Source organism: Lampris incognitus, chromosome 16 (assembly GCF_029633865.1).
Source record: "Lampris incognitus isolate fLamInc1 chromosome 16, fLamInc1.hap2, whole genome shotgun sequence".
Taxonomy (NCBI): domain Eukaryota; kingdom Metazoa; phylum Chordata; class Actinopteri; order Lampriformes; family Lampridae; genus Lampris; species Lampris incognitus.
The window spans coordinates 10,442,320-10,456,482 of NC_079226.1; the positions used below are offsets into that span (position 1 = coordinate 10,442,320).

Sequence of the window (14,163 nt, forward strand, 5' to 3'; positions counted from 1 at the left end):
AGAAGTCGCCTTCTTCGTAAAACTATATAAAGTACAGCATTTGGGAATACTTACAAAAAATGCTTTTCTCAGGTTTTTGTATTTGCAGGTGTTGACCCAGTGGATTGTGTGGGATCTGACGGTAGAGGTACTTGCAGAACAGGGTGACCTCAATGATCTGCCATTGGCTCCTGCTGGCCCCCGCCCCCCTAAGCTGCCACTGTTGGCAAACACCTGACAGGGAAGGCTGCGAGGTGTCTGAAGCTCTTCTCTGCTGCCGTTGAACGGGGACGGTAGGGACACACTGAGGGCCGGCGAGCTTCTTTACACAATGCTATGAAAGCCATTGAGTTATCAACAGACTTGGAGAAACACCGTCTCCTCGGGGATCCTCCCGACACGCACTCGGAGCCGTTCTGTAGGTACGTTCTGTCTGGCTCCATATGCTGTCATGCACTGCAATTCAGGGTTCCCCACACATCCCGGAAAACGTGGAAATTCAATTTTCCAGTTAAGGAAAGCACCTGGGAAGTGATAAAATTGATTGAATGTCATTGGAACAGTATGACGTTCATGGAAAATTATAACATTACATGGAAAAAAAAGATTTTTACCTGCTGAGGTTTCATATGTTTAACCATATTTTAGATGTGCCGTCAGTGTGTTCAGTCACACAGTCCATCTAGAGACTGTTGAGACTTCCACTGGTAGTAAATACTGAATAATATGACCTGTCAGCAACGCGTGGTGTGGAAATCCAAGATAAAGTCCTGGAAAATGTCCTTGGAAAGCCCTGGAAAATGCCTTATAAAGAGTGAAAACTCACGTTCTGTTCAGCATGTGTACATGTCGGACCAGTCGATGTCCATGTGGCGATTAGTTGAGTTTCACTGTTAAACTGCCACAGGCTGGGTTGTGTCCATAGTGCGTTCTAGATTAGCAGTTAGGACTGGGCGCTAATTTAATACTGTTTATCACCTTCTAATGGAATTGTACCTGGATGAAACCTGGATATCATCCTACTGTGATATACAATGAATTAATGATCATGAGAATATGACCTAAAATTTCACATGAAATGAGGTCTGAAATGTTGGAAGGAATATTATCTGAAAACTAGTTTTTGGTTTAATATTGTACTTTACATTACCAAACAGGTCAATGTGATGAACCACAGCCGGATTCTTAAACATGGTTGCCGGAGCCAAATATGTTGTTGGAATAGCCAGACTTGAATTGTAATTCACTGTGTACATTGGGTTTCATTGTGCTGGTATCTATGGCTCAGGTATATCAGTAGGGAAGTCACTGTTGTCGTCGGGTGTCTGACCCCGGAGGAGCTAAGGGCTTTTGACCGCTGTTGTGCTGTAAGTTGTGTGTTTGGTTTATTGATGGAAACTGGAAAATGGACTTGATTCACATTTATGCATGGTGGGAAGTGAGAGGATGCCTGGGGAGTGCAGAAGAAGCATACTGGTACCTATTTTAAGAGTAAGGGTGATGTGCAGAGCTGCAGCAACTACAGAGGTATAAAGTTAATCAGCCAAAGCACGAAGATATGGGAAAGAGTAATAGAAGCTAGGTTAAGAGGAGAGGTGATGATCAGCGAGCAGCAGTTTGGTTTCATGCCACAAAAGAGCACCACAGATGCGATGTTTGCTTTGAGAATGTTGATGGAGAAGTATAGAGAAGGCCAGAAGGAGGTACGTTGTGTCTTTGTGGATTGAGAAGGCTTGGGCATGTGTGGAGGAGAGATGCTGGGTATATTGGGAGAAGGATGCTGAATATGGAGCTGCCAGGAAGAGGAAAAGAGGAAGGCCAAAGAGCAGGTGTATGGATGTGGTGAGGGAGGACATGCATGTGGCTGGTGTGACAGACGAAGATGCAGAGGACAGGAAGAAATGGAAATGGATGATCCGCTGTGGCGACCCCTAACGGGAGCAGCCAAAAGAGATAGTAGATACATGGTGGAAGAATTATAAAGAAAATTATTATTTTGTAACCGAAGAACAGCCTGCAGGTTCTGTACTGAACGCAAAACACAGCAGATGGTAGCATATGGTACCGTCAAACCAAAGCCAAGCATGTCAGCCAGGTCACTCCTGGGTTAGACATCTCAGTAGCTTAAAGTAATAGCTCCTACAACATTATTTTTTTCATATGTAAGCATATAATGTCATATATATTCATTTGATTTTCTTAATGTTTATGTTAATAGGGACTAATACATACCAGATTAATGAATAATATTTCATCAAATATCATAACTTTTATAGCCAAGGCTCATTTGCAATGTTTGTCCCTAGATGGGGTTTTGTTAAAAAATTGTAAAAAAATACATAGTAGATTATCAGAACCATCCACAGGTACAATGACATGATCAACAACGTGATGATATCCAGAAGTTTAAACTGAATGTTTTAAAATTTGGGCAGTAAAAATAGATGGAACAAGACAGAATGACAGAAAAAGAGGGAAGGAAAAGAGCAGCTAAAGAGAGGGACATGGACAGCCATGACTGCATGAAGGATGTAAAATGATATTATGTCAAATTCCCTATGCAGCATTCATGAAAAACTTGGAAATGTCACTTAATTTCAAAATACAATTTCAAGGCCCTAGAAAATTTATGGAAAATCACAATTTTGATAAGGTTTTCGAAAAGTCACAAAAATCTAACTAAAATTGCCATCGACTCTGTAAAAGTTTGACTAATTAAACTCCGTAAAAGACTGACTAATTAAAAAAAAGCACAGGTGGATCCATTGCAGAGTTTTAACATTTCTGTTGTGTGTTCAGGGAACAGTTTTTCAGTATACTAACATGCAACATAACCGCTGGCTAGCCTTCGTGTCAGTTAGCTAGCCAGGTTGAAACTACACTTAGCTAGCTAGCTAGCTAGCTAGGTAAGTGTAGTTTCAACAAAGGCAAGTTGTTGAGAGTAGAGTGGCTCTTATACAGCATTTGAAATATGGAGTGACTTTCACACCATGTATTATTATTATTATTATCTTTTTTTCCTCCTTTTCCCCCCCAATTTTACCCAGCCAATTACCCCACTCTTTTGAGCCGCCCCAGTCGCTGCTCCACACCCTCTGCCAATCCGGGGGGGGGGGGTTGCAGACTACCACATGCCTCCTCCGATACATGTGGAGTCGCCAGCCGCTTCTTTTCATTTGACAGTGAGGAGTTTCACCAGGGGGACGTAGTGCATGGGGGGATCATGCTATTCCCCCCCAGTTCCCCCCCGAACAGGCACCCTGACCGACCTGAGGAGGCGCTAGTGCAGCGACCAGGACAGATACCCACATCCAGCTTCCCACCCGCAGACACGGCCAATTGTGCCAGAGGTAACACGGGGATTCGATCCCTGTATTGGTAGGCAACGGAATAGACCACCACGCTACCCAGATGCCCCTACGCCATGTATTATTAAAACACCTTCTCAGCTTTTAATTTTTTGGGGGGGGGGGTTATGGAAATGAAGGTAAAAGTTATGAAGGAGTCATTGAAAACCATTGGTGACAAAGTGTATGAACTCTGCCGGTGATTATCATGATATGTTGCATATCGCCCCGTACTACTAGATGGTTATTTTGACAAACCGGACATAACGGTGACCCAACGTGTCACGGGAAAGAGTCGGACATCTTTCTTCTTCTGTCAGGACATTTAGACGCGTGGCGGGTGAGAACTCCAGGTCGACGGAGGACGGTGAAGATGCGTCCAGTGACGGTGACATATGGGAGGCTGACGGACACTGCCACAAGGACAGCGCCGGCCGCCGGGCGGATGTGAGGGAGAAACGCCGGGCCAAGCGAACACTGCTCATCGCCACCGTGGTCAGTCTCGTCTTCATGACAGGAGAGGTGATCGGTAAGATGACGGTCGACCAAAAGAAGTCAAAGTTGGTTCATGTGACTCTGGATTCTGCTCATGTGTGACTGTGTGCACCACTCCTACACATAATATTAGTGGTGAATGAAAAGGGGGGTGGCAGTGGTTAGCACAGTCGCCTCACAGCAAGAAGGTCCTGGGCTCGAAACCCGGGGTAGTCCAACCTTGGGGGTCGTCCCGGGTCGTCCTCTGTGTGGCGTTTGGATGTTCTTCCGTGTCTGCGTGGGTTTCCTCCGGGTGCTCCGGTTTCCTCCCACAGTCTGAAGACCTGTAGGTCAGGTGAACCGGCCGTACTAAATTGTCCCTAGGTGTGAATGTGTGTGTGTGGGCCCTGTGATGGCCTGGTGGCCTGTCCAGGGTGTCTCCCCGCCTGCTGCCCAGTGACTGCTGGGATAGGCTCCAGCATCCCCGCGACCCTGAGAGCGGGATAAGCGGTTTGGATAATGGATGGATGGATGAAAAGTAGGGTAAACTGACTTTCAGTAAAGGATCATCGTGTGTGTGTAAACTGGTATCGCATCGATGCAGATGTAGAACCTCCCCAGATGAAAATATTTCTGTTTCCATTCTTCTTCATTTGTTGCAGTTGGTTACGGTAGTTCTCATATTTTCATAGACAAGAGCTCTGTGAACACTTTATCCCACTTGGTACGTTGTTTGAGATCGGTGCATTTGCAAATTCAGCTCCTGTCGATTTTGCAGTTCCCGTGTGTACTTATGGTTTGTACTGTGTAAACGTTAAACTGAAAACTTTGACATTTTGGCGCCTGACGCCGAGTTTGTTTGTTCTCCTCGTTCCTCATGTTTCCTGCGAGTACTCCGGTTTCCTGTCTCAGCGCCAAGACACGCACAACAGATGAATCGGGGAAAGATGAAAATAAGTGGTGATCTGTTCAGGGTGTCTCCCTCCTTCCACCCCAGTGCATGCTGGGATAGGCCCCAGTCCTGCATAACCCTGGTTTGGAATTGAATGGTCACAGCATATGAATGAATAAACATTAATGAATAAATATTCAAAAATAGATAAATATTGGTCATTAAAGCTCCCATGGTACTTATCACAAAGCTCTCTCCATCTGGCCACCTAATCACCCCCCCCCCCACCGTGTAATTGGCTCAATGGTTCCTCCCCTCTCCATCTCAAGCTGATGTGTGGTGAGCGTTCTGGCACAAAATGGTTGCCGTGCATCACCCAGGTGGCGCTACGCATTGGTGGTGGTTGAGGTGAGGTGAGTTACCCCCTTCAATGTGAAGCGCTTTGGGTGTCTAGAAAAAGCGCTATATAAATGTAATCTATTATCATCATCATCACCATCATCGTCATCTATTTGTTTATTTACTATCAAACAAATAGAAAAAAGATGGATGGACTTGGAATGGAAATAAAGAATTGTGGCTGCCATACAAAGTGTGTGTCTGTGTGGACTGAGTGTGTTGCAGCAGGGGGGCTCTCTAAATGTGGCCTACAGGCAGGTATGCGTGTGTGTGTGTGTGTGTGTGTGTGTGTGTGTGTGTGTGTGTGTATATATGTGAGAGAGTGAGATTTCCTGCGTGTCGTCCTGTGGCAGGGGGTTATGCTGCAGACAGCCTGGCCATCATGACGGACGCGGCGCACCTTTTCACCGACGTGGCCAGCTTCATCCTCAGCCTCTTGTCCCTGTGGATCTCATCCAGACCTCACACGAAGACCATGACCTTCGGCTGGCATCGCGCAGGTCAGAGCTGAGGGCTGCAAATAAACATGCACAATATTCAATTGTCATTTTGGCCAGAAGCGACACTGATACCAGTAGTATGCTGTATACCAGCTATACTGTTAATGTTGTGGTTGTAACAGGTGTATAATAGTGTGTAGTTGTGAGGTGGATGGTAGGTGAACATATAGTGTATACTTCTGGTACATAAAATAATATAGTGTAGTGTAGTGTGACTATATAGCATTGTATATGGGCATGATGGGTTGTGGAGTTGTGGTATGGTATATGGTATAGTGTATGGGCAATATAGTATATAAGCAATATGGTATAATATATGGTATATAACAATAAATAGTATATGGTATAGTATATGGTATATGGTACAATAAATAGTATATGTATATGGTATATGGTATAGTATATGGTATATGGTATAATATATGGTATATGGTATAATACATGGTATATGGTATAATAAATGGTATATGGTATATGGTATAATATATGGTATATGGTATAATATATGGTATATGGTATAATAAATGGTATATGGTATAATAAATGGTATATGGTATAATATATGGTATATGGTATAATACATGGTATATGGTATAATAAATGGTATATGGTATAATAAATGGTATATGGTATATGGTATATGGTATAATACATGGTATATGGTATAATAAATGGTATATGGTATAATAAATGGTATATGGTATAATAAATGGTATATGGTATATGGTATATGGTATAATACATGGTATATGGTATAATAAATGGTATATGGTATAATAAATGGTATATGGTATATGGTATAATATATGGGCATATGTTATTGATTAGTCAGCCATAACAAGACTCTGTATAGTGGTCAAGTCACGTCAGTTTTATTTGTGTAGCCCAATATCACAAATTAGAAATTTGCCTCCAATGTCCTTTTGTTGTCCTGTTTACTACTTCTGTTTTTTCTTTTTTCATTTTTGTTTTGTTTCCTTTTGTGTGTGTGTGTGTGTGTGTGTGAGTGGTGCATGCAAGTGCTGGAAGCTGCTGTGAACCGGAGTCACATTCCTCATGTGCAAAGACGCACACTCGGCCAATAAACCTGACTGACTGATAAGTTTTGTTTCTTTGCAGCTGGCCATATTCACACGGTGGCCATTTTGTTGTCCTGTGACACTCAGGACAGGAAGCCTAAAGTGAACTGCTAGCTTCTTGTCTTCCTGCTTCATGCCTGGTTGTAACTCATAAGCATAAAGAATCTGACAGAGATCTTTAATTTCACCGGCTCGGGTCCTGGACTGTTGCGGTGGCGTCTGGACACCGCTTGGCATCCTCCTCGTCGTAATATTCATATAGTCTAGACTTAGACTTGGACTTGGACTGCTTTTATTTGTCATTACCTCATATGCATGTCTCATACATACAAGTGAACGAGATTACGTTTCACAAGGACCTCAGTGCCACATAAAAACAAAGGACACACAATAAAAATTAAAAACAAAAAGTGCATTAACAATAAGACACAAGCACACCTGACACGGACAGTGAGGAGTCTTTTTTGAGACAGTCTTTTTTTGGGGGGGGGGGGGTGTTCTCCCTTTTGCTTCCCAATTGTATCCGGCCAATTACCCCACTCTTCCGAGCCGTCCCGGTTGCTGCTCCACCCGATCTGCCGATCCGGGGAGGGCTGCAGACTAACATGCGCCTCCTCCCATACATGTGGAGTCACCAGCTGCTTCTTTTCACCTGACAGTGAGGAGTTTCACCAGGGGGGCGTAGTGTGTGGGAGCATCGTGCTATTCCCCCCAGTTCCCCCTCCCCCCCGAACAGGCGCCCCGACCGACCAGAGGAGGCGCTAGTGCAGAGACCATGACTTATACTCACATCTGGCTTCTCGCCCGCAGACACGGCCAATTGTGTCTGTAGGGACGCCCGACCAAGCCGGAGGTAACATGGGGATTCAAACCGGCGATCCCGTGTTGGTAGGCAACGGAATAGACCGCCACACTCCCCGGATGCCAGTAAATGTCTATTAATGTCTTGTTTTCTGACAGCTGGGCTGCCCTCTACTTTATGGTTTGTGTTGTATCCTTGTTAATTTGCCTTGTTTTGTGTGTTTTTCCTTTGCAGACGTTAACTCGTTCTTCATCTCTTCACTTCCTAACTTGGAGAACTTTCTAGTTTGTACAAACCCATACTTGGCCGCTGATGAACCTAGATGTCTTGTCCTACACAGAGATTCTGGGGGCGTTGATGTCAGTCTTGTCTATCTGGGTGGTGACCGGCGTGTTGGTGTATTTGGCAGTACTGAGGATCATTAATGACGACTATGAGATCCGGGGCTTCATCATGGTCATCACCTCGGGCTGTGCTGTGGCTGTCAACATCCTGTGAGTGTTCAGTGTTGATGTGTGTGAGCCTTAAGGGACAGCGTGGGGCTGTATCATGCAAAACAAGATTTGTCTAGTCCTTGAGGGGACCTCGCTGTCAGTGAGGAATGCCGTCTTCATGCTTTTACGACATTTAAAGGTACAATCCGTAACTCAAAAGTAAACCAAAGAGTTGCCCCGCTACCAAAATAAAAAACACGCTAGCAATATTCCAACTAATGATATCATCAAATGTTTTGCACTGTCCACTCAAATCACACCCCTCCCTACGTCTTGATGCTTGCTCAGTAATCCAGAAAATCACAGGTTGAATCAGTTCATCCGGACACAACTTTTACCGAGAGAACGTTTCCTCACTCATCTACGTGACCTCTTCAGTCTCACCTGACTGCAGACACCCACCCTTATAAACAATACAGTGGCACAACAACCCAAACCAATGACCAGTTTCCTATGCAAATTACCCTGACTCGATGGCCATGTGTACTATGCACAGAGGATTGGAGAATAGTTGCATCACAGCATTGTAAGGGCCCAGACACACCAAACCGACTAGCGGCGACGATGGCCGACTTGCGTCGCCTCACGTCACTTGCTGTCTGGGCCAAAAAGTAGCACTTGAACACACCGCAAAGACTACAGCCGACAGCCAACTAGCATGTACGTTCTGCACCGATTCAGGCTAAGCTGAACAGCCAATCAGAGTGATCTCTCTCAGTGACGGGCTCCGCCGATTCAACATGCTGAATCGGCCGGAAAGGTGCAACAGGGGTCCGACTAGTACCGATGGTGCAGGACACCACAAAAACTTGGGTCACAGATGCTTACCGGCGGCCCAACAGTGGTTTGTCAGGGCCCTAAGATGGCAACAGATGTACTCTTAGGCCCCCCCCCCCTCGGTTCAGGGATTGTCGTTCCCTCTTCACATAGATGGCCTCTTTGACTCCCTGTTCAAACCAGTGTTCCACCCTATCAAGGATGTGCACATCCTCATCCTTGAACGAGTGGCCACTGGCCTGTAGATGGGTGTAGACTGTGTAGATGGGTGTAGACTGCGGAGTCCTGGCCTGATGTGTTAGCTCTCCTGTGTTGTGTCATCCTCTTGGTCAGCGTCTGTTTGGTTTCCCTGATGTACAAGTCACAGCAATCCTCCTGGCACTTAACAGTGTACACTACTATATTGCTCTGTTTGTGCCGGGGAAGAGCAATCGGTCGTATAGCATCCATATGACTTCTAGTTTGTGCTCCAGTGGATGATGAGAGTCAAACCTTAAGTACTGATCAGTATGTGTTGGTTTACAGTAAACATCAACAATCAAATGTCCCCCATCACCAGTTGCAATTTCACAGTGTAAGAAGGCTACCCTGTCATGTTCCCCATCCTCCCTGGTGAACTTGATGTGGTGCCCACAGAGTTAATGTGGTCGGTGAAATGTGGTGCATCCTGAGATTTAATTTTAACCCAGGTGTCGTCCACTAATCTGAACCAGTGGCTAGGTGGTGTCCCTGGATAGGACATCAGAACCCTCTTTTCCACTTCCTCCATATACAAGTTGGCCACCACAGGTGAGACCGGATGAACCCATAGCGCCCCCATGCCTCTGCCTATAGTACTGCTCCCTGTATGTGATGTACATGGACTGAAGACACACCTTCAGGAGCAGGTTGCCATGTGGCAAATTGCCATGAACATTGCATTTGCATGTGAAACCGGTCGTCGGTTTGGGTTGTTATGCCGCTGTATTGGTTATAAGGGTGGGTATACCGGCAGTCAGCTGAGACTGAAGAAGACACGTAGATGAGTGATGAAACGAATCTGTCAATAAACGTTGAGTCCAGATGAACTGATTCAACTTTCTGCGACATCCCTCCCTACGTTTTGTCCCGCCTACTTGGAAATATGTCCAAATTACAGAAGCAAGACGCTCTGGATGACGTTTCATGTTGTCATCACTTGGAATTGTCAGCCAAATTTCAAGTCAGGAGTTTGATTAGAAGCGAGGAATGATTTATTTGCTCGTTTTTTTTTTTGTTTTTTTCCCCATTTTTCTCCCCAATTGTATCTGGCCAATTACCCCGCTCTTTTTGAGCCGTCCCAGTCGCTGCTCCACCACCTCTCTGCTAATCCAGGGGGCGCCCCAACTGACCAGAGGAGGCGCTAGTGCAGCAACCAGGACAAATACCCACATCCAACTTCCCACCCGCAGACACGGCCAATTGTGTCTGTAGGGGTGCCCGACCAAGCCGGAGGTAACATGGGGATTCGACCCGGCGATCCCATGTTGGTAGGCAACGGAATAGACCGCTACGCCACCTGGACGCCCATTTGTTCATTTTTGAGATGATCTTAACTTGACATTACTCAGAATAGGTGTCATACTTCAATGTTTAAAGCACTTTCTCGTGTCCTTATGTGATGTCATTCTTAGCTTTTTAATGTAACCCTACTTTAACCGTGGGAGTCACCTTCAGATGAAGACACGAAAAGATCCTCTTTTTCAGATTTGGCCGAGGAAAGTCAGCATCAGAAAAGTTAAAACAAAAGCATTTCTGACAAGGACGGTAGGACGGTCGTCAGAAACAAGATGTGGACTCTGTTTTATTTAGAATGGCCCTGATCCTTCACCAGCCCGGTGTCTCACATGGACACAGCCACGGCTTGCCCAGCAGCCAGCCGGCGCAGTGTGGCGAGGACCGGGGACACGTCAACACCAGTGTGAGGGCCGCCTTCATCCACGTGGTGGGAGACCTGCTGCAAAGTGCCGGGGTCCTGGTGGCGGCCATCATCATCTATTTTCAGGTCAGTGCAGTGCAAGTTAGAGAGAATTTTTATCCATCTGTCTGCCTGTCTGTCCGTCCGTCCATCTATATATCTACCTCTTTACGTCTCACTAATTCAGTTCACACAAATGAAACATTCGGCGGGTGTATGTGTGTGTGTGTGTGCGTGTGCATTCCACAGCCTCACCTCAAAATAGCCGATCCCATATGCACCTTCCTGTTCTCCGTCCTCGTCCTTGGAACAACGCTGCGGATCCTAAAGGACGTCTTCAGGATTCTCATGGAGGGTGAAAAAACAACAACTCTCATATTTACTCTCAAATATACATAGTATGTTGTGTATAGTATGTTTTTTCCTTTGGCTGGGTCATGGTCTCGGTGTTGACAGTTCTTTGGCCCCCGCAGGCGCCCCCAGCGGTGTGCATTTCAACACGGTGAGGGAATTGCTGCTGACGGTGCGAGGCATCAGGACCACGCACAACCTGCACCTGTGGGGCCTCAGCATGAGTCACTCTCTGCTCTCCGTTCATGTGGCCGTTGGTGGGTTTTCACAGCTGCACACCGACGATAGCGCTGATATCACGGTTGTTCTCAATCAGGTCCTCATGTGCCACCAGTACTGCTGATTTTCTTTTCAACCTGGTAGGGTTTTTTTTACCTTTACCTGTTGTTCCAGTTATTCAGCCCCCAGTCGGGGAGGTTTTACACCTTTAACAACAGGTTAATGTCATGAACTACCTGGTAGAATAGAAAACCAGCAGTACTGGTTGTAAGTTAGGACCTGATTGAGAACCGCTGCTATAGGAAAAAACACATGGTTATGACTGCGGTCCAGTCCGACTAAACGAAGCTGCATTTTGAGAGGTTTAAAGTAGCACCAGGTAACATCTCATCTCATCATCAGCCGCTTCTCCGGGGTTGGGTCGTGGTGGCAGCAAGCTAAGTAGGGCACTCCAGACGTCCCTCTCCCCAGCAACGCCCTCCAGCTCCTCCTGGGGGATCCCAAGGCGTTCCCAGGGCAGATGGACATGTAGTCCCTCCAGTGAGTTCTGGGTCTACCCCGGGGTCTCCTTCCAGTTGGACGTGCCCGGAAAACCTCCAAAGGAAGGCACCCAGGAGGCATCCTGATCAGATGCCCGAACCACCTGGCTCCTTTCGACGCAAAGGAGCAGCGGCTCTACTCTGAGCTCCTCCGGATGTCCGAGCTCCTCACCCTATCTCTAAGGCTGAGCCCAGACACCCTACGGAGGAAACTAATTTCAGCCGCTTGTATCCGCGATCTCACCCTTTTGGTCACTACCCAAAGCTCATGACCATAGGTGAGGGTTGGAATGCAGATTGACTGGTAAATTGAGAGCTTTGCCTGTCAATCTCCTGCTCCATCCTACCCCCACTCCTGAACAAGACCCCGAGATACTTGAACTCGTTCACTTGAGGCAACAAGTCATCCCCAACCCGGAGGGAGCAATCCACCATTTTCTGGTAGAGAACCATGGCCTCAGACTTGGAGGTGCTGACTCTCATCCCAGCCGTTTCACACTCAGCTGCAAACCACCTCAGTGCACGCTGGAGGTCACGTTCTGATGACGCCAACAAAACCACATCATCTGCAAAGAGCAGAGATGCAATTCTGAGGTTCCCAAAACAGACACACTCCTCACCTTGGCTGTGCCTTGAGATCCTGTCCGTGAACATCACAAACAGAATCAGAGACAAGGGACAACCTTGGTGGAGTCCGACACCCACGGAAAATGTGTTTGAATTTGTGCGGAGAAGGCGAACACAGCTCTCACTTTGGTTATACAAGGACTTTTGTGCTTTAACATATCATTAAGTTCAGTTTGGTGGCATAGTTTAATGTCTATGGGGAAATTGACACAATCACTGTTCAGATCAGTTCTCTGGAAGTCTTGGTTTCACTGCATGTTGTCTCCAAACTTCCCAGTCATTGCTTTGTAAGTATAGTAATTTTACTTTACCACGCCTGTGAACATAGTTCTGCTTCGTCTGCAATAGTCTCTTAAGCCATGGCTTGTAAATAAAGGTACATATCTTGCTACGCTATGAAGAACTGAAAAATAGATTCCTGCACACTGCTCTTGCAGAACATGACTTTATTCACTCGGTTCGGACTTGTTAGACCTTCATCAGAGTAAACAGTGTGCAAGCAATCTATTTTTAAAAATCGTTCATCTGTCTGACATACTTGCACAAGACAGTTTAGGAGGTGTGTCTGTATTTTCTCTACACTATGAGGAAATGAAAACGCCGCTTGATTGGCTTTGCAACAGTTGTCATTAGATGTTGCCAAAAACTTATCTTGTGCCAATCTAAATCAACAGCAACGCGATGCTACTGTACAGCTTCTAAATATCTACTACCCCATTTAACTGTTAAAATATGCCACTGATGTTGTTGATTAGCAAACAAACCATGAACAGTGTTTCTAATGGGAAAATCCATTTGCCTTTTCTCTACTCAGAGAAAGACGCCGACGCACAATCCGTCCTCATGGAGGCAACCAAGCTCCTCCATTCTGAGTTTGGTTTCTCCAGCGTCACCATCCAGGTGGAGCATTACTCAGAAGACATGTCTCACTGCTCCCAGTGCCAACAGCTCACCGACTGAGACTGGGTCTGCCTCAAGAGGATCCAGGTTGCACGAGAACTAATGGTAGACTTTTGTGTACTTTTTATGATGAGGCAGAATAATTCTACCGACAAGATAAATGCTAGGGAATTATGTGGAAACGGAAAAGTTTGATGGTCCTGTTGTGGCACCAAACTTATCTTTTGTCATGATCTAAATGGATAAATGTTACATATAGACATTTGTGGTAAAGAGTTAAAAACAGCCAGAAGAGACTCAGGCTGTGTCTGAATACACCGCTACCTATTATATACTAATACTATGTACACCACACTGCCAGCACTACATAGTGTGTAGTACCTGCTGTCCATTTATAGGCGTTTAGCATGCGGCATACATCTATTATACCATCCTCCTTGACCAGCGGATGTGGCCGCAAGTGACTATAGATTGTACAACCTATATAATAATAATAATACATTTTTAGAGAGCGCTTTTCAAGGTACACACACACTTTACATAAGTTAAAATAAACATAAAAGCAACACACCAAAAACATATCACACACATTAATCACACATTAAGGTTTTGATTAATGATTTTAATCATTAGCATCTATTAATAATTATAATTATTGTTATTATATCTCCATGGTAAATGCACAGAGTCGCCATTTTCTTCTGAAACAGAGTCCAGTTGATTTATAACAGCTTTTTGGGTGAAAATAGTGTACATCCTGACAGTTTGGTATACCAGAGTTTTCCATACTTGGAACGTTTTTGTTTAGCCACAAGTTGAGTCGGTTCATCTGGACACGATGTGTTCAG

At 45.5% G+C, this 14,163-nt stretch overlaps 1 protein-coding gene across 1 annotated transcript; it reads left to right on the top strand.

Moving 5' to 3' along the window:
- The first annotated feature begins 187 nt into the window (after window positions 1-187).
- LOC130126158 (proton-coupled zinc antiporter SLC30A2-like) lies at window positions 188-13,458 on the top strand. Its single transcript, XM_056295540.1, has 8 exons — window positions 188-401; window positions 3,647-3,855; window positions 5,445-5,591; window positions 7,813-7,966; window positions 10,574-10,766; window positions 10,929-11,034; window positions 11,153-11,287; window positions 13,230-13,458. The coding sequence occupies exons 1-8, from the start codon at window positions 316-318 to the stop codon at window positions 13,373-13,375; spliced, it is 1,176 nt and encodes a 391-aa protein (XP_056151515.1). The 5' UTR covers window positions 188-315; the 3' UTR covers window positions 13,376-13,458.
- Window positions 13,459-14,163: the final 705 nt, after the last annotated feature.

Excerpts from the sequence above, each read along its gene's own strand:
- LOC130126158 (XM_056295540.1), top strand. The coding sequence starts at position 316 with ATGAAAGCCATTGAGTTATCAACAGACTTGGAGAAACACCGTCTCCTC. Across the intron at positions 3,856-5,444 it reads CATGACAGGAGAGGTGATCG|GGGGTTATGCTGCAGACAGC; the intron begins GTAAGATGACGG and ends GTCCTGTGGCAG. Across the intron at positions 7,967-10,573 it reads GCTGTGGCTGTCAACATCCT|AATGGCCCTGATCCTTCACC; the intron begins GTGAGTGTTCAG and ends TGTTTTATTTAG.